Genomic DNA, 22,409 nt, shown 5'->3' with positions numbered 1-22,409 from the left:
TGCCTGGGGATGGTGCCGTGCCTGTAGCGGCTGCACCGTAAGTATTTGTTGAACGATGGATGCATGAACGGCAGCAAGGCAAGTGTGTCTCTCAAATGCTGACCCCTCCATGGTAGCTCCCCTCCAGGCTTAGCTCTGACAATTCCCCTCATTTTGACCTATGGAGGGATTTCAAACATCTCTGTGATTCTAGATGTGGGGTTGGGTCCAGCTGTCTGCTTTTTAAACGGGTACCCCTGAAGACCATGCTTTGAGAGACAGTTCTCTAATGCTCTGCTCCCCTCGGGGTTTCCAGTGGGGAAGCTAAGGTGGTTCCCTCGCTGGGCCCCAGGCCGGGGCAGAGTGTAGCGCTCCGCAGCAGAGGGCAGGTCTGCACTCACGAGAAGGCGGCTTTGCCCTCCTCCATGTCCTTGCCCTTGGCTCCAGGCCCGGCTTTCCCGCACAGGTTGACGGCGATGCACATGAGCAGGCCACACTTGTTCAGGAAGTAGCAGGTGACATCCACGGCCACCAGCAGCAGGACGAAGGTGACGACGAGGATGCCCACGATGGCGCCCGTGCTCAGGCCTGAGGTGGGGCTGCCGTTGGCTTGAGGGGGAGGGAGAGAGGGATGGTGCTGGTTAGTACAATGAGATGCAGACCTGGACCTGCTGAGCAACAGCCCTGGCGGTGGGGTAGAGCCCACAGGACGGCTGTGGCATCTGTGCTCAGAGTGACACTTTCCCTGGGGCCTCTCTACCCCCAGGTGTTGAGACAACAGCGTCTCTTTCTTCAAGAGGGAGGGATGGCAGCCTCCTCTCATAGACCAGGGGACAAGGGCACAAGGCACCCACACGTCAGGAGGAGACTGGGCAATGTGTCCCCATCCCTGCTCTCAACCCACACTCAGTTGGTCTCCCCGTGAGCCCTGGGAGCTGCCAGGGACAGGGTCCCAGATGGGGCGACAGAGGGTTCCCAGGGCTTCCTTTGGGCTTGTGGTGACGTCAGGCACATCAAGACGCCCCGTGCACCTCCGCGCTTCCTTCCCCCTCTTTAGGAGCCGCTCCAGAGGATCCCGACTTTGGACCATATCCTTCTTCATTGCACCAGGAAGACGAATGAAGCTCACTTACTCTGGAGATATGGGGGCCTCGCTAGGCCCAGAGGGCAAGGTGGAAGGTCAGGGAATACTCACCATCTGGGAGCCAGGCACGCTTGGATCAGATTTCAAGAAACCCAGCCGACTCACCCAGAGATGCACCCACGCACGACAGGCTCACTCACACAGGACACGTGCCTACCACAGACGGACACACATTCTCACCTTTGAGCAGCGCCCAGCATCCCCGCTCTAGCTGGACTCACTGGAATGACTCAACCTCTGTGTCTTACTCCCTGGTGTCCATCTAGAATCCCCTGGGGGCCCTGGGCTATTGATGGTATCACAGAAGGACCCCAGGCTCGGCTCCATAGGGCCCCCTCGTGATTGGTGCTAGGCGCCTGCGGTGGACCCCTGACCGCTTGGTGATTCCCACCAGCATCTGGCAGGCGGAAGGCTGTGCTGGGGGAAGCAAGGACCCATGCAGAGCTCTGTGGAAGCCAGTGTGGAAAACATGACCCCAGGCTGAAAAGTGGGTACCCTGCTTCATTTTTCTTCTGGGGGGACAGGGTTCCAGAGGGGCAGCCCCATCGTACCACCAGACCTTGTCTGAAGCTTCCTGTGTCCTCCGGACCCACTTGGGTCACCCAGGTGTGTTGACTGGAGGCAGGAACTGTGGCCAACACAACCTGGGTCTCACTGGGCCTTTGCTGAATCTGGGCCAGGCCCAGGGGCCTCTGGCCACATCACGTGCCAAATAATGGAAAGAATAGGTAACCCAAGGTGACAGAGATGGGCCACACACTCTGTCTCCATGTGGTTTGTGCTCCTGGGAGGCCCTCTGTGTGTCCCAGGGGCCCTGCTCAGGCGTGGCGGGGCTCCTTCAACTGCTGTCCTATTCTGATGGCCCTTATTTCTAACTTCAATTCAGTGTATAGGCCACTGGCCAGCACATAAGAGACGACCACTCACAACCTAATTCCTGGCACCCAGGGCTCAGCTGGGCCTGCGCTGGAGGAACCTCCTAGGATCTTGAATATTTTTGCCTCCTTGGGACCTTGCTCTTGCTTCCCAGCCCCTCCTCAGGCTCCCCCACTGGTCCCTTTCAACCCCACACTGAAGACACAGCCTGTTCCCCAGGAAGGCCCGAGTCTGGCAACGGGCTCCATGCTCAGAGGACCCAGCTCTGACCACTCTGTCTCTGGGCTTTGGCAGCAGGAAACTGGCCACGGGTCCCTGCGGTCAGCTAGAGCCGGTCTTCTCCCCAGTAGCACACCGTCCACTCTGCTCCCCCATGGCGCTCACACATCCACACACAAAAGCAAAGAAAGCCACTAAGGCCTTCCTGGTCTTCAGAATACCAAAGCTGCTTCCCTGAACAGGGAAGAAATACGGCCTTGGGCTTCCTCCCCATCCCATGACTCAGGGCTGGAGGCCACCTGACACCCATACCCAATAGTGTCTACTTCCTGCAGAAGGAGCCTAAGGTATTTTTGTGGGGAAAGAATGTCTGTATTTTTGGACTCAAAGGCACTAACACCATGTTCTGAGGTTTATACATAAATATGGTTTTAGGGAACTAGTCAGGTCTCTAAGGAAGAAAAGCAAACCACTGCAAAGCTTCTCCGTGTGGGAGAAGCAGCTGTTATCCACCTGTGCTCTGGGCTCAGCAGACCCATCAGAGGGCTGCACTGCTCTGAAGGCCAAGGCCAACACCTCCAAGGGCCAGGAGGGCAACGAGACTGATATAAAACAGAAGGTAGGGCAATGGTCTTCTCTCTCATTTGATATAAAATTCAAATTCTTTCCCTTGGTCTAAAAGGTATTACACGTGCTGTGGACTCTCCCACTCCTCTGACCATCATAACTCAGGGCACTGAGCCCTGCCTCCAATCCCTGTGCTCTAGCCGGGAGCAGCTCCATTCTATCTGCTCACCACGCCCAGCCCGTTCCTGTCATAGTGCCTGGAACCCTCCAGCCCCGGCACCCTGTGGTGGCTCTTTGCTTTCTTGCAGGTTCAGCTCAAATGTCACCTTCTTGCAGAGGTTCCCCCCTCCCCTGCCCCGACCTCTTATCTACTCAGGCACCTCTACCCAGTACCTACCACATTACCCTGTTTTATGCTCCTCTTACCCCTATCTGTCATTTTCTGTTCATTGACATGCTTTTATCTGGCTGCCCCGCCCTCTAGAATATCCTGGCAGGTACCCTGTCTCTTGTCTCCCCAGCATCTAGGACAACCCAACTTATAAGAAATGTTCAAAGAATATTTGTTGAACAAAGGAACAGTGTTCAGCCTTGGAGATGAGAACACTGTCTCCAAATATTTAAAGGTGTGTCATGAGAAGGAAGCAGCCTTATTCAGTGTCCCTAGTGGATGGCAACTATGGGGGTAGGAGGCAAACTTGAGCTCACGCGAGACAGAACTAACACACAAGAGCTATTTAAGTGTGGTGTGAGCTGCCTTGGAAGAGCTCCCTGTTGCCAGAGGCATTCAAGAAGAGGCTGGAAAATCCCTTGGCCGGGATACCATAATGCTCTGGATGAGGTTCCTGCACTGGGCAGAGCCTAGGATAGAGGATGTCTTCAGGTCCTCTTCAACTCTAAGGGCCTGTCATTGCATGTTAGATGTCCTACAGTCCCCAGCACAGGGTACAGATTCCCTAATGTCCATGTCCTCCACAGGGTGTACCGAGCAGGACTTTTTCCTGCAAGACAATTGGTAGGTCCCATCTTTATTCATTGAGTCTTATGATTTTATCTTTAGTTGAAAAATAAATACCTTTCAGCATAATGTTTCTCCACCTGCAGCAGAATTCCTGGGGTGCTTTGTTAAGAATTCAGATTCTGGGGTTCCCCCATTCTACCAAGTCAGAATCTCTGGGGCTGAGGCTCAGGCTCAGGATTTGATGGAGCACCCCAGCGATTCTTATGCACCCCAGACTTTGAGGACCACTGTTTCTAAGTTTTCTGCCTGCATTACAATGAATAACAGCTGTTCCTATGACTCCCCACCCAAGGATGAGCTGTGCAGTCTTACCTGGTGGCCCTGACCTAACTGATGTACTTGATGGATGGAGAGAAAAAAGACTTATCCCCAAGGGACCACCCAGTTCACCATTAAGAGTCTAGACTTCCAGAGGAAGTGAGGTACCCCTCAAGCTGGAGAAAGGATGTGTGGAGCTTTTACAAAAAACTGTAAATAAAGGAAACAGAGAATGCAAATGAAAGGGTACCCAAGTCAAGCCAACATTCATTACCTCTTGGTGGCTGCTATAGAATTGTTTAGTCCAGGAAACCAGAAGGACAAAGGTTATCTCCTGCATCCTGCTTAACATTTGACAAAAGGAAAAGAAAACAACTTTGGGGTCTATCTTTGCATGACCCTCCCCTGACCTCTCCTGGCTACCCCATCTGCACACCTGCATACATAGAGTGCTTCTGGGGAGCAGTTCCTCCACAACCTCTGGGCTTAGAGCTGCGCTGAACGGTAGGGCTATGAAGCTGGGGCTGCACATCCTCTGTGGTTCCTGGTCTGGGAGGTGTCGGCACTGAACACCTGGCTTGCCCAAGACTGAGACCTACAAGTGCCTATGCTCATAAATGCCTCAAAATGGGAAGACATCTCCCATCTTGCAGTTGAGGGGGCCCAAGTCACTGTGTCACGGGACATCAGTGCAGAAGTGCCCCCTCCCGCCTCCGACTCTCGGAAAAATTAAGCTGAGGTTCTGGTTCACTCGTCTGCTTGTTCCTTCCTGGAATCTGCTGAATAGACGGCTGGTCTCGGGGCTTTCAGGAGGCATCCAACTAAGTGTGATTATAAACAGAATAGGGCTTGCCAATGAGACCTTTCTCTTAGATTCTCTCTGTCACCACGTCACTCTGTGAAGCCTCGGATATGAAGTCGTTACGGGAGCCGTGCAATCGCGAGAACTTGCAACACAGTTGTGGTTCTGGTGGCCCAGAGTGTGCCCCTGATCCCAAGGTGACCACCTTCTGGCTCCGCAAAGGCACTTTCCCCTCGCCCTGTCTGCTGGGGAAAGTCCAAGGAGGCGGTGACCCACAGCAGCTCTTAGGAGAGCTGAGAAAACTGCATCACTCCTCATGAGGAAGGGAAAGTGATTCCTTTGACTAGAACTCCACTCAGCAAGCTACGAGTTTGGGGTCCAATTTAAAGGGCTCTCTGGGGCAATCAAAGTAATCCAGGTACCTGTGAGGTGGAGGCAAAGGGATTTTGGCACTTTGTAGGATACACAACTATCAAATAAAATCCAAACACGCTGGTGAGTTCACATGAACTGTTATTTCCTTTAATAATGCAAAGGTGTAAACTTCATCAAGGCCTCGCTGATTATCTACACAACAATGTTAGCATTCTTATTAGTAGAAAAACGTGATCCAAACCTGCCGTATAAATATTGCAAAACACGAGCAGAGAAGCCCTGTGGCGTGTCGAGATCGGGCAGCACTGAGACAGGGCGCGGGGGCAGGGCGGCTGAGCGGGGCAGCGAGCGTTCCCTCCTTCAGGGCCTGTCTCAGGGGCTCCCGGCAGGGCTGAGGACTGCAGCCACCATGAGGGTGGCTCAGTGTCCGGTGGGGGCGGGCGTGCCTGAATGCTGTCTCCCGAAAGGGCGTCCCTTACAAACCACGGGCCTATCCGAATGGGGCCAATGCAATGACCCCCACGTTGCTTCAGCTGAGGCCTGCCTGGCCCAGAATGAGCTGAGGGGACAGGGTCATGGGTGTCAGACCTCCCCACACTTTGGGCCAGATCTTCAGAAACACAGACATAGGCCCTTGCTTATGGGACTGGGCCCAGGGTGGGGCAGACCGCTGAGATGGGCCCTCCTGGGTGAATATGCAACTTGTGCCAAAGATGATACCAAGAGCCTGCCGGGAGTCAGGGGACAGTGATGGGTGGCCTGCGTGAGGACCATGTCTCCCTCCTTTGCCTTCCTAATGGCCCTGGGATTCTACGCCGGGCCCGGAGGCACCATGGGCCTCTCCTTGATACTCTGCCTTGTGCCTAAGAACCGTGTCTGCTCCCGCTGCCATGGTGGGACGGGAGATCGGGGATCCCGGGGGAGAGGTTCACGGCGGGGCTGGAGGCCAACGGGGCCAGGGCGAGAGGCGCTGCCTGGCTGAGCTGTTGGGTGGCCTGTGGCCTCCGGTGTGTGTACCTGACCCTCTAAACTACCAGCGCTGGGGACACGGGCCTGTGCCCACTGCCACGGGCAGCTCTGCCCCGCAGACCACAGGATCATTTGGATTCCCAAAGAGAAAGACTCGTCTTTGAACATTAAAAAATGACAACAGAACCAAAAAGTAAAGAAACCAAAATGAACAGAAATCAAACTTCTGTGGAGATGCTCAGAGATGAGATATGTGGAATGATATGTGACCACAACGGAGGGGGGAGTTTTTATTCAGGAGAAGGTACCCCTGAGCTCAGACACGGACGCCACTGAGCAGGATTCACTCGAGTCTCTACGGGGAACTTTAACAAACACACCTCACCTCCTCTCCTGGGCATGGCGGGGGCTACCCTCAACAGCAGAGGGGCAGCTGGCTTCCACCAGAATTTTCAAAATGTCATTGAAACCACTGACCGACAGGGGGTCGGGGCACTCGGGCAGTATGACAGGCTGGCTGGGTTCCAATTTATGGGCACTCTGGGCTGGCCCTGCCTCGCGCTCTACAGAGCACGTGTGGGGAGGGGGTGTGACTCGCACCAGGCTCACAGCAGATGCTTCCAACCTGGGGGACTGATGCTTACGTGATAATGTGGGTCACAGTTGGGCCACATCCGCCAAGACATGAGGTCAGTGACTGATCTGTAGCCATGCAGCAGGTATCACCCTGACTGGGAGACACGCACCTTCCAGAGCCCATAGGTGCCGAGCACGTCCTAGGTTGGCCCTGTTCACAGAGCCAGCATCAGGTGTTGGTTATACTACCAGGACCAAAGCGCCTCCCAGAATGTTGGATCAGCCCCAGAAAATACTCAACAAATCTGAGTTCTTCCGCTGCATGGGCAACAGGGGGACTTACTTTGCCCATCATGCCAGCAAAATGCTCCGGTGAATCGCAGCGGGCTTACCAGGGGCACTTAAATGCAAGCGAAGCCAACTACTTATTGAAGGGCAGCAGAGGAGCACAGGGTTACAATGGGGACACGGGGTGATTTTAACAATCTGATGCAAGCTTTAGAGAGTACTTAGAGATCCTTCTCTGCTACATCATTTTCAGGTAAGAACCAGAAATGCAACCAGTAGCAGATGTGCAGAAGCTTTTCTGTAAACCTAATGTAATGGTTTTTTGTTGTTGTTCTTTTTATATATATATATATATAGAGAGAGAGAGAGAGAGGGTGTAAAGAGAAGAGCTCCCAAACATTTTTATACTGCTATGAAAAAGGGGGCAAACTCCTTATGAAGTGGCACAAAAGTATCTGTGAAGGGTAATAGGTGTGGAGGTCCAGCTTTCTCCAATTGCCAAACCTTCCTCTTGCACAGACAACTTGGTGGTGTGGCCATGGCAGTCCTGACAGATCCTTCCAAAGGGGGCACTGATCATTCTCATAGGAACCGGGCTCTTAGGCAAATTTAGTTTTTTGGCATTCAAGTTCCTAACAGAGCAAGAGAAGAGTCACTGCAGAGAAAAGCAATGAGACAAAGGTGGAGGACGTGGTGGAGCCTCCCAAGGTCGCTGCAGGTGCCAAGCAATGGGTCCCCAGAGAGAATGTGGTTGTTTAAAAACAAATGTGGCAGTGGGGATGTCCCAGTGACGTCCAAGGTGATATGTGTGACGACAGACACAGGAAAGGGAGGGGGAAGGAGGAAAGAGAAGGAAGAGACAGAAACAGAGAAAAAAAATAGATAAAAAGAAAAAAAAATAGGTCAAATATAGAAAATGCAAGAATCAAAGGTTAATTCAACTTTGTAAATTAAACTGACAAAGGTTAGAGAAGAGTTCAGTGCCATATTATCACCATAAGGCCAGTTCCTAAGCTCAGCAAGGCCAGAAGCAGCACAGCGGGGTGAATTCAGGGGTTAGGGGTCAGCGAGCAAATGAAATTAAAGTGAGAGAACAGAAGCCTCCACAGGCAAATACAAGAGTCTGATTAGGAAAGTGTTACCTTTGATAAGGGGAGGTCTCTGAGATGCAGTCAGGAGTCTCCCCACAGCCTTCTATAGCCTCTAGAGCTTTTTACACGTTGGGGTAGAGATGCATCTGATCACTGCAGTATGTGCAGCAAACTGTATGCAAGGATGGGGGCCACCTTTTCAGCAATAAATCAGACTCTTCTTCCTATTGTACAATCCCCCCACCCATAGTGCTCTTAAAGAGAATCTAGTTCTGCACCTCTCACCTCCAACCACCCACTGACCAGAGAATTCCACCGTGAACGTACATCTCGTATTTCAGAGGTTTTATTCGCAGGTCCCAGAGAAGTCCAACCAAGCAACCTCCTTCTAAAACCTATGCAGTAGAGCCCGAAGCCCTCCTGGGGAGGTGAGTAGCCCCTCCAACCCTCCCCTTTAACTGGGAGCCTGAGAGATTAGCCAGAAGGATTCTGACAACCCCGGTGGGCAGGACTCGGGGGACTGGTCTTCCCAGAATTTCTGTATCTGACACCCAGTGGCCCCAACTTCTCCAACCCCAGAAGCTGATGCCGCTGGCAGTACCCAGCCTGGGAACGCAGCGTGTCGGAATCACCACCTACGAAGTCTTACCCGGGGAAACAGATGCCCGTAGAAATCTGTCTCACTGCAAAGGAATCACTCAAGGCTTCTCACTCCCCCATCTCCTGAGTGCCCCATAAAAGCCGAGCAGATCTGAACACTCCCACCAGACTGTCAATTCCAGGGAAAAACTGACCCAAGAATGCAGAGAAAGAAGGGGCAGAGAATAGAAGGGGCCACCTCTATTTGGACAGCCTACGAAGCAGTGAGGAGAACATTGTTTACAGTCACAACCAGATACCTTGGCTTCATCACTGACCACATGACCAGTGCCTGCAGAGAGACACCCACCCTAGCCTATGCTAAGGGGCCTCCCTGTCAGTGCAGAGGGGAGGACTATGGACACCTCTCATCTATGGCCGCCAACTCCCTGGGGGCCCACACACACCCATCAGATACACACACTCACGCACAACCAACCATCGGGAAGCACACACTGATCTACTTTGCTGCTGCTCGACCAACGCACTTCCACACACACAGCCCTGTGTCATAGTAGCCCATGTCCTTTCTGGCCTCTCTCCCTCTGGAAACAGCAATCGTGATCACTGAGCTGAGAGCTGGGGGCAAGCACTCTAGACAGGACAGGCATAATGGAGGCCAGACGAAGGCCGCCGGGAGGTTGCAGCATCTTCCTACCATACTTGAACACTGCAGAGCGTTTATGGGGACCCCTCCACTAGGCTGCAGCTGCATATTCTATGCCCACCTCTCCTGCCTGTGGTTGGCATATGGCTGCTCTGGAAAAGCAGAGAGGGGCGATGAAGATCTCTTTCTGCTCCGAGGAATTAGGTCATTGAGGAGACTGGCCATCAGAAGCGAGGCACCTGGGCCAGAAAGCAGAACTCTCACTTTATTCCCACACTTGAGCTGGTCCTGGATCCCTAGAGACAGATCTGCATCTCCTGGGAGAGCTGCTCCCATCCCAGCCTCTAGCAGACTGGACTGCCTTTCATGGATGGGGGTTTCCAGCATCTACTTTCTCCACTTGTTCTGTTTCAAGTGGCTCGGTTTAATCTTTGTTTCAATTGAGAGGCCCTTGGTGGGGAGGATTTTTAACTAACTAACTGGGCACCATATGTCCCTTCTCTTGGGGTTCCCACAGAGAAGAGATTTGGACCACAGTTGTGCAGGTAAGCAAGCATCAGATAGAAAGTGCTTCGAAACAGTTACGTGGTCCTTGTATGAAATGGTAGATAGCAGATAAGGTCTCGAGAAAGGATCCTTCCTCAACCAGCATCCAAAGCTCGGCTGGAGCTGGGGTCTTTCCCATCTGAGGGATCCCACGGACTGGCTTATCATCAGTCCTCCAAGGCTGAATGACACAGGACCTTCACTCAGGAGGCTTGGCCAAGCCTTCCTGGGGGTCCAGTCCATCTCAACCTACTGCACAGCTAGGTACAAAGCAAAACTAAGCTTTGCATGGGCAACCGATCATGAGGATGGCTGTAAGCAAGCGAGTTGTCAGGGGCTGTTCAGGCACATTAGGAGGTGCGGCACTTGTGCGTTAATCCAAAGCGGGAAACTCACAGAAAGCAAAGCCGTCATACCTGGGATGGCTGTGGGCTGGGCCGAGGTCCTGAACACAAAGTGAGCTGCTTTGGACTTTCCCTGCTGGTTCTCAGCCACCACATAGACCTCGTACTCGGCATTCCAGTCCAGGGACTTGAGCATGACGTGGTCACTGCCAGATGGGAGCCTGATCTCTGGTTTCCATTCGGAGGAGAGCTTCTGGGAGAAACCGGCAAGAAAGATACAAGACACCAGAAAGCTTTAGGTGAAATCGCTGCTAAGACGAGCTAACAGGAGGAACATAAGGGAGTCAGAAATAAAAACCAAAGATAGGACATGGTCTTTACTCTTAACCGGCCTGAAAAACCCAAAGGTAAATGATCATGCAGGTCAGGAGGTCAACGTTGCCTGCCTGCAAATACAAACAGCGGCAGACCGCCAGTGTGGCATGGGGCCAACCCTTCAATGTCCCGTGCACCACCTTGAGAGCGTGCAGGGACCCAAGCTACACTCTGGAATGCTGGCCCGTGGCCTAAGGATGACCTAGAAGAGTAATCCAACAACTGTGTTTCTTGTCCTGTTTCAGAATGTGGGTCACACTCAGGTGTGTGACTCACCTCCCTGACATGGGAACACTGCACAGATTCCACTTTTATTAAAAATAAAAACTATCATTTATGGGGCACGCACTACGTGCCAGGCATTGGACTGAGGCTTTCTGCACATTTTCTCACTGCATCCATACAACAAGCCTGCCAGTGCTTTTGCCTGGCCCTTACTAAAGCTGATGACGGGGAAGGGAGGGAGAGGTCAGGTGACTTCCCCAAGCCACATGGGCAGTCGAGCTGTGGCCAAGAGCCTCTGGGCCCAAAGCCTTTCGTAGAAGGGAGCTCAACACACATCTACTGCACTGAACTGGATTGTCCTATTCCATGCAGTGTGACCTGCTCTCTGAGACTGGAGCTGGAGGTGTCACAGGTGTGAATTCTTCTGTCAGGTCCAAGGCTGAGGTGCCCAGAGTGCCTGCAAGGTACACTCAGCTCAGCAGAGCACTGCCCAGGGCATAATTTCAGGCACGAAGCTGGAGTTATAGGTGCCCCTCTTTTCTCAAATGTTCTTTCCAGTTCTATCCTACACGTTTGCCAGTGAGTTTGTTCTGGGTGGGAGCTGTCGACGCATGTCTACTGGATGATGGGCTGCTCCCCGGAAGGGCAGAACATGCTAGCAGTGTCACCTGGAAGGTGGTCTAGCCCATGGCTGAGGCTGCAGGAAAAGTTACATTATAGGAAAGCCAGCCGTCTTCCCAGAAAAATGCTTTGTACCAGCCAAAGGGATACCTTTAGGAATGGGATAGCACTCGTGTCATGGCCATGACCAGTGTGGGGAAATGCTGGAAGGGGGTGCTTATGTCCTCAGAGTCTATCTGGAAGCCAGGCTATGGCTCTAAGTTGGCTCCTGAGCGTGTCAGCATGTACCCCATTTTAATTTAAAATGAAGAAATTCAGCTGTTTTTGTCCTCTTTCTCTGAAAGGCTTCTTTCCTTGGCAAACATCATACAGAAGACAGAGCCAGAATATAAAGCAAACGTTACGTTACGTAATACATATTAATAATATATAATAATAGTAATGTTCAGCAAATGTTAGGATTTTGAGGTGGAAGGGAGAGGACAGTTACGGTTGTCGAAGTCTAACATATCGCAGTGCTTTGCCCCAGTTGTCTCTTTAAGGCAGGCCTGCCTGGCACAGCTGGGACGGCTCTTCTGGAACACTGACACCTGATGTGGCCTCATAAGGGAGATATTTCCAGCCCCAGCCTGCATCATAGCAGTGATTATCACAGTTACCACGTACAGAGTTTTCCAGGTGTCAGGCACATTTCAGGTTCTTTGCTTACGTTATAACTAATCTTTACAACAGCTTGATAAGCTCTCTCCATTTTATTGATGGAGAAATGGAGATTATGGAAGACTGGGTGACCTATTCAGGTCCCATGCCGCTAAATGGTAAAGCTGGAATTGGGTCCCATGTCTGTTGGGCCACATCAGCATAACAACACATAATAACATCCTCCCCTTACACTGCCCACTTCCAGTGGGCTCCATGGGACCACCTGCCCAGTCCCTGAATCCTACTCCACAGCAAGGAAACCACAGGGACCTCTCAGATGGTGGTGCCTCTGGGCTGGGCCTTAGGAAAGTCAACTGAGGCTCCTCCTCCAACAACAGGCTCGCGCCTGACTTCACAGTTAAGGAGGAGAGGGCTGAGTGGACTGACAGGCTGCCCAGCGGCTGAGACGTGTGCCCGGGAGGGCTCTGTGCTGCGCGGACTCTCTGTAAACATAACCGGGTTAGGGCTCCCATGGCACTTCAAGCAGGGCTGATCAAAAGGCAGAGAAGGAGCAAGTCAAACTTCCCGGGAAAAGCCTATTTTGGGGGCTATCTGAAGAAAGAAAACTCCTCTCAAGTTCATTATTTTCTACGGGCAAGAAATCCTAGCGAGAGGCTATTTCCAATGCTCAGATGCTGCCTCTAAACCTCTCAGCAATTGGTTGTGGAAGGCAATGGCCAAGGGTCATTCTAAAACCAAAAAAACCCAAAAAGCCACAATGGGGTGATTTTCAGTTTGGGGGTCGGGGATGACAGGTGGAATGTCAGAAATCTTAGATGGGTGGTGGGCAAACCCAGAAGAAAAGGCTTATGGCCAGGCTCACTGGTAGCCGGACAGCAGGGTGACAACAGCTCAGGTGGGCTGCACGAGCACTGGGGGTGGGGTGAGGGAAGGAGCTGGTTTAGGACCTGAGGCAGCCCAGGCCGGGGGCTAAGGACCCCGTCTCTTCAGGCACACAGACCTGGATTCAAACCCTGGCTTCCTGGCTGTATGAGTCATGCGGTCACTGACTGCATAAGCCTCACTTACTTCCTCTGTAAAGTGGGGATAATCATTAAGACCAACTTCGTAGGGTTCTTGGGGAGAAGAAAATGCATGCGATCATGGGCCTGCACGCCTGGCCTATGATGCACACTTTATCCAAGTGTGATTATCAGATATCAGTATGTTATTTGCAAAAAGTACTGGGTGATGGCAAGATAACTTCATAGAAAAATTTAGGAAGCAGAAAAATCAATCATGGTATGGATTTGTCATCACCAAAATCATTTTAGAGGTTTTTAAAATGGTCTCAGTGTGTTTATCCATGCTATACGTAGCACAGAGGACCATATTCAATATCCTATGATAAACCATAATGGAAAAGAGTATTAGAAAAAGAATGTATATATATATGTATAATGGAGTCACTTTGCTGTACAGAAGTAATTAACACAACGCTGTAAATCAACTGCATTTCAATTAAAAAATATAAAATAGGGGACTGAAAAAAAAAATGGTCTCAGCGTAGACATGACCTAAAGTCTGCAAGTCAATCTTGGAATGTAAAATCCTAACCCGGACCCAGGAGACACCTGCCAGGCACAGAGGCTGCCCCCGCCCCCCTGGGCTTTGCACGCTGCTGCGCCAAGAAGGCAGGTGTCAGGGTTGCGGGGTGGTGTGACGCCCGGGAAGGAGGCCACTCACCGCTCGGTACTTGACCAGGTAGTGTCGGATCGGGGAGCCGCCGTCATCCTGCTTGATCAGGTTCACCTTAATAGAGTTTCCATCCTCTCCCATCTGCCCTTCGAGCTTAGGTGCACTGGGTTCCCCTGAAACAGCCACGTAATTCGCATGACATTTTCATCCACAAAGTGAAAATCGGATTCAACAGAATGGGAGGTAGTGATGGGCTGGGGCTGGCCTCTTGCTTTGTCAGCAATTCAAATGGTTAAAAAGCAATACATATAAAACTCTGAATTCCAGTTGGATGCCTCAGACTTAGCCCAGAGTGAGAATGCCTTTTGGGAATGTTCTGGGAAACCGCCCTCCCTAGTAGCATAGTTCTTTTACCATTTTAGAGAGAAGTGGTTTTTTTTTTGTTGTTGTTTTGGTTTTTATTCTGTCACGTGCCTGTATTTTCTTTTAGCTGCTCTTACAACTACAGATTTAACTTTTATGAACCTGGTACATTTTGAGGAACAGCCTGAAATATGGGAAAATGTAAGCATTTAAGGAGAAAACTTATACCCATCATATAAGTTTTCAAAACAGCCCATTTTTTCCCCCCTGGATATATGATTCATCCCAGCGGTCTAATCCCTAACTGGGGTGGAATGATGCTGCATTCTTGTGGCCATCTTTGTATGAATTAAATTTTATTACTTAGATTCATTAAAAAAAATAACGAGTTTCCAGTTGTGATTAAGTAAAGCACGAGTTGCTGCAGGCAAGTTTCTTGTAAGTATCCGGCATTTGCGGCTCAACAGCCTGAGTGATAATCCTTGGTACCTTGTATTAATGGAACGATCATTAAAGTCTTTTTATTTGTGAGAAGAGAGAGAGGGAAATATGTCTTTAGCATTTCTCAGCAGAAAAAAGTCAATGTTTCTCTTTTCCTTGCAGTAGAACTCTGAATCCAAGGTCGAGAAGAAAGATGAGCTTGTATGTGACAAACTACCAGGGCTGGGATGGTTCTTCAGGAAGAGGGCGATTGACTTTAAGAGAAACTATTTCATTAGTATATGTTGAAAGCAATGAGATGAGAGAATGTCTGTTATAAAGAGTTAAAATGAAGATTTACAACACTTGGGAACCCTGTACTTCCTGTGGAAAGCATCTCTGTATCTATTTCCTGACCTCAGACAGAAAATTTGGAGAGCCTATAAAAGAGTTACCTTCTGGGTGGGTGGTCCTCACTTGTTCTCTGGAAGACAGAATCACAGACATGGGATAGGAGAGCCAGGGGAGGCTTGTCACCAGGCTTTGGGCCTCATCACCCACAGTGTACCTTTGGTAATTTAATGAGAAGGCTGCTGGTAAGGCCAGTCCAGCCCACTGTCCTCACTCAGCTACTCTGAGAACCTACAGCGGCCGAGTGTCCTACTTTTCCCTTTGAGACAAGGAGGAACCAGAGACAAAGCTAACGAGAGCCCTGCTACTCGGCCTGGGTCGGCAGCACGCACACCACCTTGAAGCTCAATTAACAGGATCGCGAGGCGATCTTGGTGCACACGTACCAGTCATGGGGACACATAAAAGCAACAACAGGGAGGTTGTGTAATCTTAATGTGTGAGGGATGTCTGCTTAAAATTTGTGCTTATTATTTGTTTTCTTCAATCAGTAATTAAGGAAAGAGAAAAGCAAAAAGATAAAAGGGCTTCAGGCGAAGACCCGTCCTGCTTTTACGCCACTATCTAGCCACCAGCACCAACTATTCAGTGGAAAGTACTTAGAGATTTGGTTTAGATAATGTCAAGGTGCATACGCTTCTCAAATTCTTTTGGACCATTCTAAGTCTTAGATAATATTTCAATTATGTCTTATACCATTAGAGATATCCAGTGCCAAAAAAGAAATTCAAAGTGGAGTATATTTTAGAGTAGGGAAGGAGGTCTGTGTAGATTCAACGATGCTGAACAACGGAATAGGAGATGCAGTAGAACTTTACAAATTCTACTCTCTTGCTCAGTTAGAGTGACCACCTCGTCCTGGTTAGCCTGTGACTTTCCAGGCATTAGCACTGCAGTCCTTTACCATGGACAAACCCTTAGTCCCAGGTGAAACAGGATGTTGGTGACCCTGGACTGAATGAAGACTTACATTAATCATTATAACTCTCTGTATTCAGAATTGCAACACTGACTCTGGGATTAATGGTCTCTTTGCCTTCAGAAGGAGGGAAGGAGGTGGCATCGGCTGTCCTTCCAACACGCTCACCAAGCAAGGACCTAGTCCTTCCCCCAAGGCCTCCTAGGAAGGGAAATAGAGATTATTCCACTGGGGCTGCTCTGTCTGTACCTTCCTTACTATCTTCTCTCAGATTTGAGCCGTATGCCTCTCCAGGGCTGAATCAATACCGCAAAACATTGAACCCTGCTTTGGGGAGAGTGTCTACTTAGAAGAGGGGCTTTCTCCAATGTTGTGAAGCTCCCTTTAGAACTGAATGCTAAGGATGCCACAGTGGAGCTCAGGGGGTCTAGTGCCTTGGCTAGGTCACTGCCTCAGTCTCCACATTTGCAAAATACCAGATGCTCCCGAGGGCACCTCCTCACTCTGATATCACCGTGACACTGTGACAGTCACTGTGCTAGGGTGAGCTATCGAGAACACCTTGGCTATTTTCATGATGCTGTAAAACACAGAACCCCAAATCTAGGATGTTCAGTCAATTTTAGGGAGATGCACCGCACGATCAACAATTCCATATCACTTAGGCACAGAGATGCCCATTTTTTCTACAATTTTAAAAAAAGTTATCTCCAAAAATTCCTGTCTTTGAAAAAAAGACCCCAAGCGTCTTCAAAAACATATGAAGAAAAATCTAGCCAAGGAATCCCTGCAAAAACCAAGAGCCCCGATGAAGGTGCTGTCCTATTTTTGGATTTGTTTCAGAAAAATATAGCGGGAATCACAGAGCAACCGCTAAAAATTATACCACAGTTAGAACATAGTTCTAACATTTATAAAAGTTAGAACACTATAATTTGCCACCATTTTAGCTGAGTGACTACCACGTAACTCTGGTGTGTATTGCTTTCTCATAGAACTTAGAGTATTTTATATCATATCATTTAGAGTGCTTTAAAGGTAATTTATTCATCAAATGCACATTCCGTACATACTAAGTACCGGGTAGTCCATTAGGCTTTCGAGTTTCAAAGGTGATTAAGACAAGTTTTTGTTTGCCAAATGAAAAAACTTAGTTATTCAATTATTATTCAATTCTTTGCATGGTGGGGCCCTTGTACAGAAACCTAACCCTTCCTATGACAGTATTTCTAAAGGATGGTCCTATTCAACTAATATCATAGAGATCTGGACCAACGTTATGGCCATGCAACTTGTTCTAAGGACATACAGATGTGGAAAGAGCAATATTTGTTTAATCAATTGTCTTACTCATCTTCAAATGTTTATTGGCAGCGAATTTTTTTTAAAGATTAGAAATGGGGTTAAAGAAACGATTTCCTAAGCTCTCTGCAAAAAGAATGTTCCAGCCACGCCTGAGGAGGGAGGGGGCTGACACCAAAGAAACGGGCCTGGCATTCAGGAGGCTTGCTGCTTTATTGAACACATTAAGAGAGGAAATTATTTAGAGGGTCCCAGCGTACACTCTGTTCTGAGATGGCTGCTCTGATTGAAATCATTATGGGTAATTTCAGCAAAACCAATATTGTAATTATTTGTAAATGCTGGTTTGCAAATCAGCAGCAATCGGCAGGTGGCGCCAAGAAAACCCCTGGGGTTAATTATACCCTGAGCTTAGCTTCAGCCATGAGTCAAATTTATTTCCCTAAATATTTTATGTAAAGACTAAAACAGTGGTATTCGTAGAAATAAACCTTGTCAATAACAAATATGAAATAGCAGGCAATTCTGGTATTTTCTAGAAGAATGTAAATCGTGTATGCAAGAAAAAAAAAAAAAAAAGAATGTACCAGAGAGACCGCATACAGTCAAAAATATTACTGGCAGGTCCTATAAATTCCCCTTAGAAACCGTAATTGAAATGTGTATTTCTGGCCATGTAGATTGCAGGTTCTTCTTTGTAATTATGGTGCTACTGGCCCTAAAATCAGAGTCAGCTTCATGTCTTTCTCCTCGTCAGCAGAAGCCCTGGGACCAGAAAACTACTGCTGGATATCTGAATTCCACAAAAAAAATTCTAGCAAACCCAGGGCCTTTGAACAGCAACTATGAATTCTGGAAGGAAAACAATATTCTACTTCTCACTCAAAAAGCCCAAGGACCAAGAGTTGTATGTTCTGAATGAAATGCTGTGGGGCCAATAGGCTGAGACAGGCTGGACCTGGGTTCTGTCTTCACCCACTTTGTTTCCTCTCCCATCAGGACCCACACAGGGTTTGGTGCATCTGAGAAGAACCCAATGATGGTTGTAGGGTCTGCATTAGAATCTTTCACTACCAAAAAGGATTGTCTGGCATTAAAAATACTGTTCGTTCTGTTTCTCCTAATGCCTGTTCCCCTTTACTGATTATTTCTTATAAGCAATTTGAAACTGTTTTAAAGAGTCCAAAATGTATGATTAAACTGTTCTGATATGACGCTTGTTTGATGTTTCCAATTCAAGAGCATTTAAAATTACATCAAGAAGTTCGAAGTTTGATTGGTCCTTATGGGATCAGCAAATTACCAAAGGGAATCAGGACTTAGTTATTAGACCATCAACTCTCCTTCCTCAGACCAACCTCTTAGCCCTAATGTCAAACAGACGAATGTGATCTATGCCACATACACTCCTGGACCCTCAACATCTCCCTGATGCCGCTTTGGCAGCCTACCTGGCTATTCTAGACTAAGGTGGTTTTCCAATACTCCCAAAGAGCAGCCCGCAGTGCTTGGACTGACATCCATTCGTCTCGAGCATCGCTCCCCCAAATCAGGCCTTTGGAGTAAAGCGTTCTTTTTCTCCTGAGCGCTTGTCTCTTAATTGTTAAGGATTTGCTGTGCTAGCATGACCTGACTCTTTGCCATCCTAGTCCCTGGCTCTGGGGAGTGCTGGGGTACAGAACGAGCGGGTATGGGCATGGCCAGGTCCCCCACTTCTACAGAGAAAGGATGCTTGGCTCTCTGCGGCCAGGCTCATGGAGGCATCCAGCCCACAAATCTTCCCAGCGTGAGTTTTCTTGGGAATTGTGAATGGGAGTGTGTGCTGGGGGGGGGGGGGCGCGGTGGGAGAGGCGGGGGGGGGGGGGAGGCCTGGCAGCACCGAGGACGAATTAAACAGCAACAAATGAACTCTGACAGACCGAACCACAAAAGTACCAATTCCCTTCTCGTGGGTGTCATGAAAACACCAACAGATTCATTGATCAATTATCTTTGTTTCATCATCCTAAAAAGAAAATACGGCCACAGAGGTATGGCTCGTGGTCTGGGGGCTGGTCCAGGCTGAGGAAGTTAAGACAGAAATAACCGCCGTCACTAACAATGAACTTGGCTCCTGCCTCCGAGGTCACAAGGTGGGTGCGTGAACATCTCCAACGCTATTTCATGGACGTGAGGTCCGTTATTAAGAAGTACAAGGCTCCTGGGAGGTTTTAGCCCTCACGCTGGTAAACCCTAGGGAAACGGGCACTGTCTGAACCCCGCGGTCCCTGCCCACAGGATCCGGGCTGATATACATCACTGCCTTGGTCCCTTCATGCTAGCTTTCTATCCTGGTAACCATCAGTGCTGGGAATCCTTAGGAATAAAGGCAATTAGAGCAGAACCCCTGGTGAAAAGTCTATGTCGACCTGCCAAAGACCGTGGCAATCCAGACACACAGCTGTAAAAAATAAAGGAGGGGGCAGTGGAAGGGATGGTTAGTGATGTTTTCGATCTAAGAAGGAAGAGTGGGTGTTAAAGAGTTTAGTTCATCAGAATCAGCATTTCCTAGTACAAGTCAGTGTCAGTAGCTAAAGAAAAAAAGATCATTATAAATGGGTGGGGAGGGATCCATGCTCAAACATGCAGCACACGAACAGGGGGGTGCAGGGGGCATCTCATCACATACATGCTGGTGGGAAGGGAGTCCCATTTATGCAGAGTCCTCGGTAGCTGATGGGGGCATGGAGGAAGCGGGACCCGCTGTTATGTGATGTCATGATACCAGAAATAAACTTTGGCATCAGGGGCTCAAATTTACACTTCCAACAAACCCATGCCTGTGCCCTTGGGCCAGGTGTCTGAGCTTCCCTGCCATGGACCCCTCCCTGCAGAGCTCTTTGGGCTCAGAGGCCAAGTGGCCCTGGGCTGTGCTCAATGCCTGTGTTCATCTCCCTTCTTCTGGATGGATACAGAAGGTGCACGGACACCTGCCATACGTTAATCACATCGTAGGCAATTTTGCGGGGGGGCGGGGGGGCGGAGGGTAGTGGACACTGGATTTAATCTATTGTGGGCATACAACCAACCCACTGTTCACTTAAACCCTCTTCATTAGGCTTAGCTCACCTGAAACCCTTACTAATGCCCAGAGGAACCATCCCTAACTAAGATTTTTCTCCTCTGTAAATCTTATTTGCTCCAGCCTCTCCACTCCCTTCAAGTTTATTATTAAAGGCCATTTCCTGCTGCTTGTTGCTCATCTGAGCAACCGTCCTCTGCCTGCCCCCTTGCAAATGGCAGGAGAGGGGTGGTTTGATGAGGGGGTGATCACGCTTTGGAATTCCACAGGCTCCCGAGGTGATTTTTTAGTACTGGCCAAATTTTCTACTGACAGCCAAGACCGCTGCTAAGGTGTGTTTCTAGGGCAACTGTGGGAAACACCTTCAAACACTTCTAGCCTTGCTTAAAACGTCTGCAAGAGATCTCTCCTCAGAGGTGTGAATGAGCTTCTACCTTGCGCTTCATTCTGAATCACAGCATTGCACAGAAATGACCCAACTTGGTTTTACAGACGAAACTACGGGGTTTCAACCCAATATCTGTGTACAGTTCAGATTTCAGGAGAAAGGTTCAGCCTCTGAGCAGTCACCCCAAGTCTGAAAAGAGCTTGCCTCCCTCAGGGAAATAATGAAACCACATTTTTTTGTGTGTGGGACTTGGAGTTTATACAATCATAGGTTCCCAATGTTCTTTCCTCTGCCCTAAGACTCACAGATTAAGATAATTTTTTAAGCTAGGTCCAAGGTTTTAGCACTATGGAGGTTTCCTGATTTGGGGACATCCCTCCTTTATTTCATACGATGTAAATGTTAAACATCTCCATTTTTGGAAACGAGGATGCCTCCCATCCAAGACCCTGTCCAGGAGTCTGGTTGTAAATGGGACTAAACCGGGGCACGGTGGCCATGCCCAGAGAGCTGAAGTCCTCAGAGGGTGTCAATGCAGAGGGCGAGGGGTGGCACACACAGGGCTCACACACGTGGGGTGCACGGGACACAGGACAGACGAGGGACAGAGCACATGCGAGACGAACGGCCGATGGTTTTGTTCGTGTGGATGTCGCCCGATCAGCTCTCAGAGAAGCGAGGTCGCCGGGGACCCCTCGCATGCACGGGCGCCCTGGGCGGTGGGGGGGGGTTACTGGTGTTAGTTTCGCTTTTGTGATCAGTTTAGCCCGTGTGTCTCAGGTTGTGACGTGAAGTACAAATTTTCAGTTAGTCACGCATGTGACTCCCAGGGTAGGTTTGAATGGATGTTTGATTTTACTGGGGGAAGTGGTGAGCAGAGGCTTCCTTTACTCTTCATGGTAAATAAGAAATGTTTTTAAAAGGTTGTGACAGTCACAATATTAACTAATTATTTTGTCACTCCTGTGCACTTAATTAGGCTATAATTTTTTTTGCCTTTGTTGCAAGGGTCAATCGTGTGCTTCTGGATTACATGGATCTCCAGTCATGGTAATTGTCAAAAATTGACTTTTGCTTTGATTTTTCTTCCCTCTTGCCCGGAGTGGGAGGTGGGTCACTTGAAAAGTGACACCTCGGCCATCACAGCCAAACTGCTCTAATTCCAAATTCTTCAATCTCTCATTTCAGAAAGCCTTCAATCTGCATGAATTTTATGAAACTGTCTCATTGGTTTTGAGCAAATACAACCTTTGGGATTGATACGTTTCTCTCTGTAGCAATGTTATGTTTTTATGGAAATGTGACATTTTAGAGCAGCTGTGGTTTGTAGAACTACGGAAGTTAAACAACAGTGCTATAAAGCTCACTTGCAACACTGCTTTCTGGGAAATAATAATGTTTATGAGCTATCTGGTAAAAATTCAAAGGTGCAAATTCTGCCATGGCTAAAGTGATTTTACTGTAGCCAAATTTCTTGAAGCAAAAACCATTAAACCAAAGGCTGCCATGGCATCAAATTGTCATGTAAAGGCTACGAAGGATGATGAATTCTGGATTTGCACTGATTGAGAACAAGAGGAAATCTCTCAAGTGGCTTTGCTTAGGAAATCCAAGACAGGAAGAAATGAGTGGGCCCTACGTGCCAGGCTGTGGTCCCAGATTTATTTCACTAATCAGAACAAA

The 22,409-nt window shown here is 49.1% G+C and overlaps 1 protein-coding gene across 4 annotated transcripts in view; it reads right to left on the bottom strand.

Annotated features, from left to right (window-relative positions):
* The window catches only part of NCAM1 (neural cell adhesion molecule 1), a 52,908-nt gene that overhangs the window by 5,734 nt on the left and 24,765 nt on the right, over positions 1–22,409 (bottom strand). For 2 of the 4 annotated variants that reach the window (XM_022559049.2, XM_022559042.2), the window contains exons 7-9: positions 13,911–14,035; positions 10,374–10,551; positions 381–588 (exon numbers count right to left, since the gene is read on the bottom strand). In XM_022559049.2, coding sequence (XP_022414757.2) covers positions 381–588; positions 10,374–10,551; positions 13,911–14,035 — 511 coding nt within the window. Of the gene's footprint in view, positions 1–380; positions 589–7,706; positions 7,787–10,373; positions 10,552–13,910; positions 14,036–22,409 lie in introns of those variants that run through there. The other 2 variants (XM_089915541.1, XM_022559054.3) reach the window with 1 other exon arrangement.

This window comes from Delphinapterus leucas, chromosome 7, assembly GCF_059928025.1.
Source record: "Delphinapterus leucas isolate spDelLeu-1000000601 "Yukka" chromosome 7, BTC_Dleu_Yukka2, whole genome shotgun sequence".
NCBI classification, from domain to species: domain Eukaryota; kingdom Metazoa; phylum Chordata; class Mammalia; order Artiodactyla; family Monodontidae; genus Delphinapterus; species Delphinapterus leucas.
The sequence above is the reverse complement of the archived record's forward strand: the minus strand, read 5'-3'. Positions and strand labels throughout refer to the sequence as shown.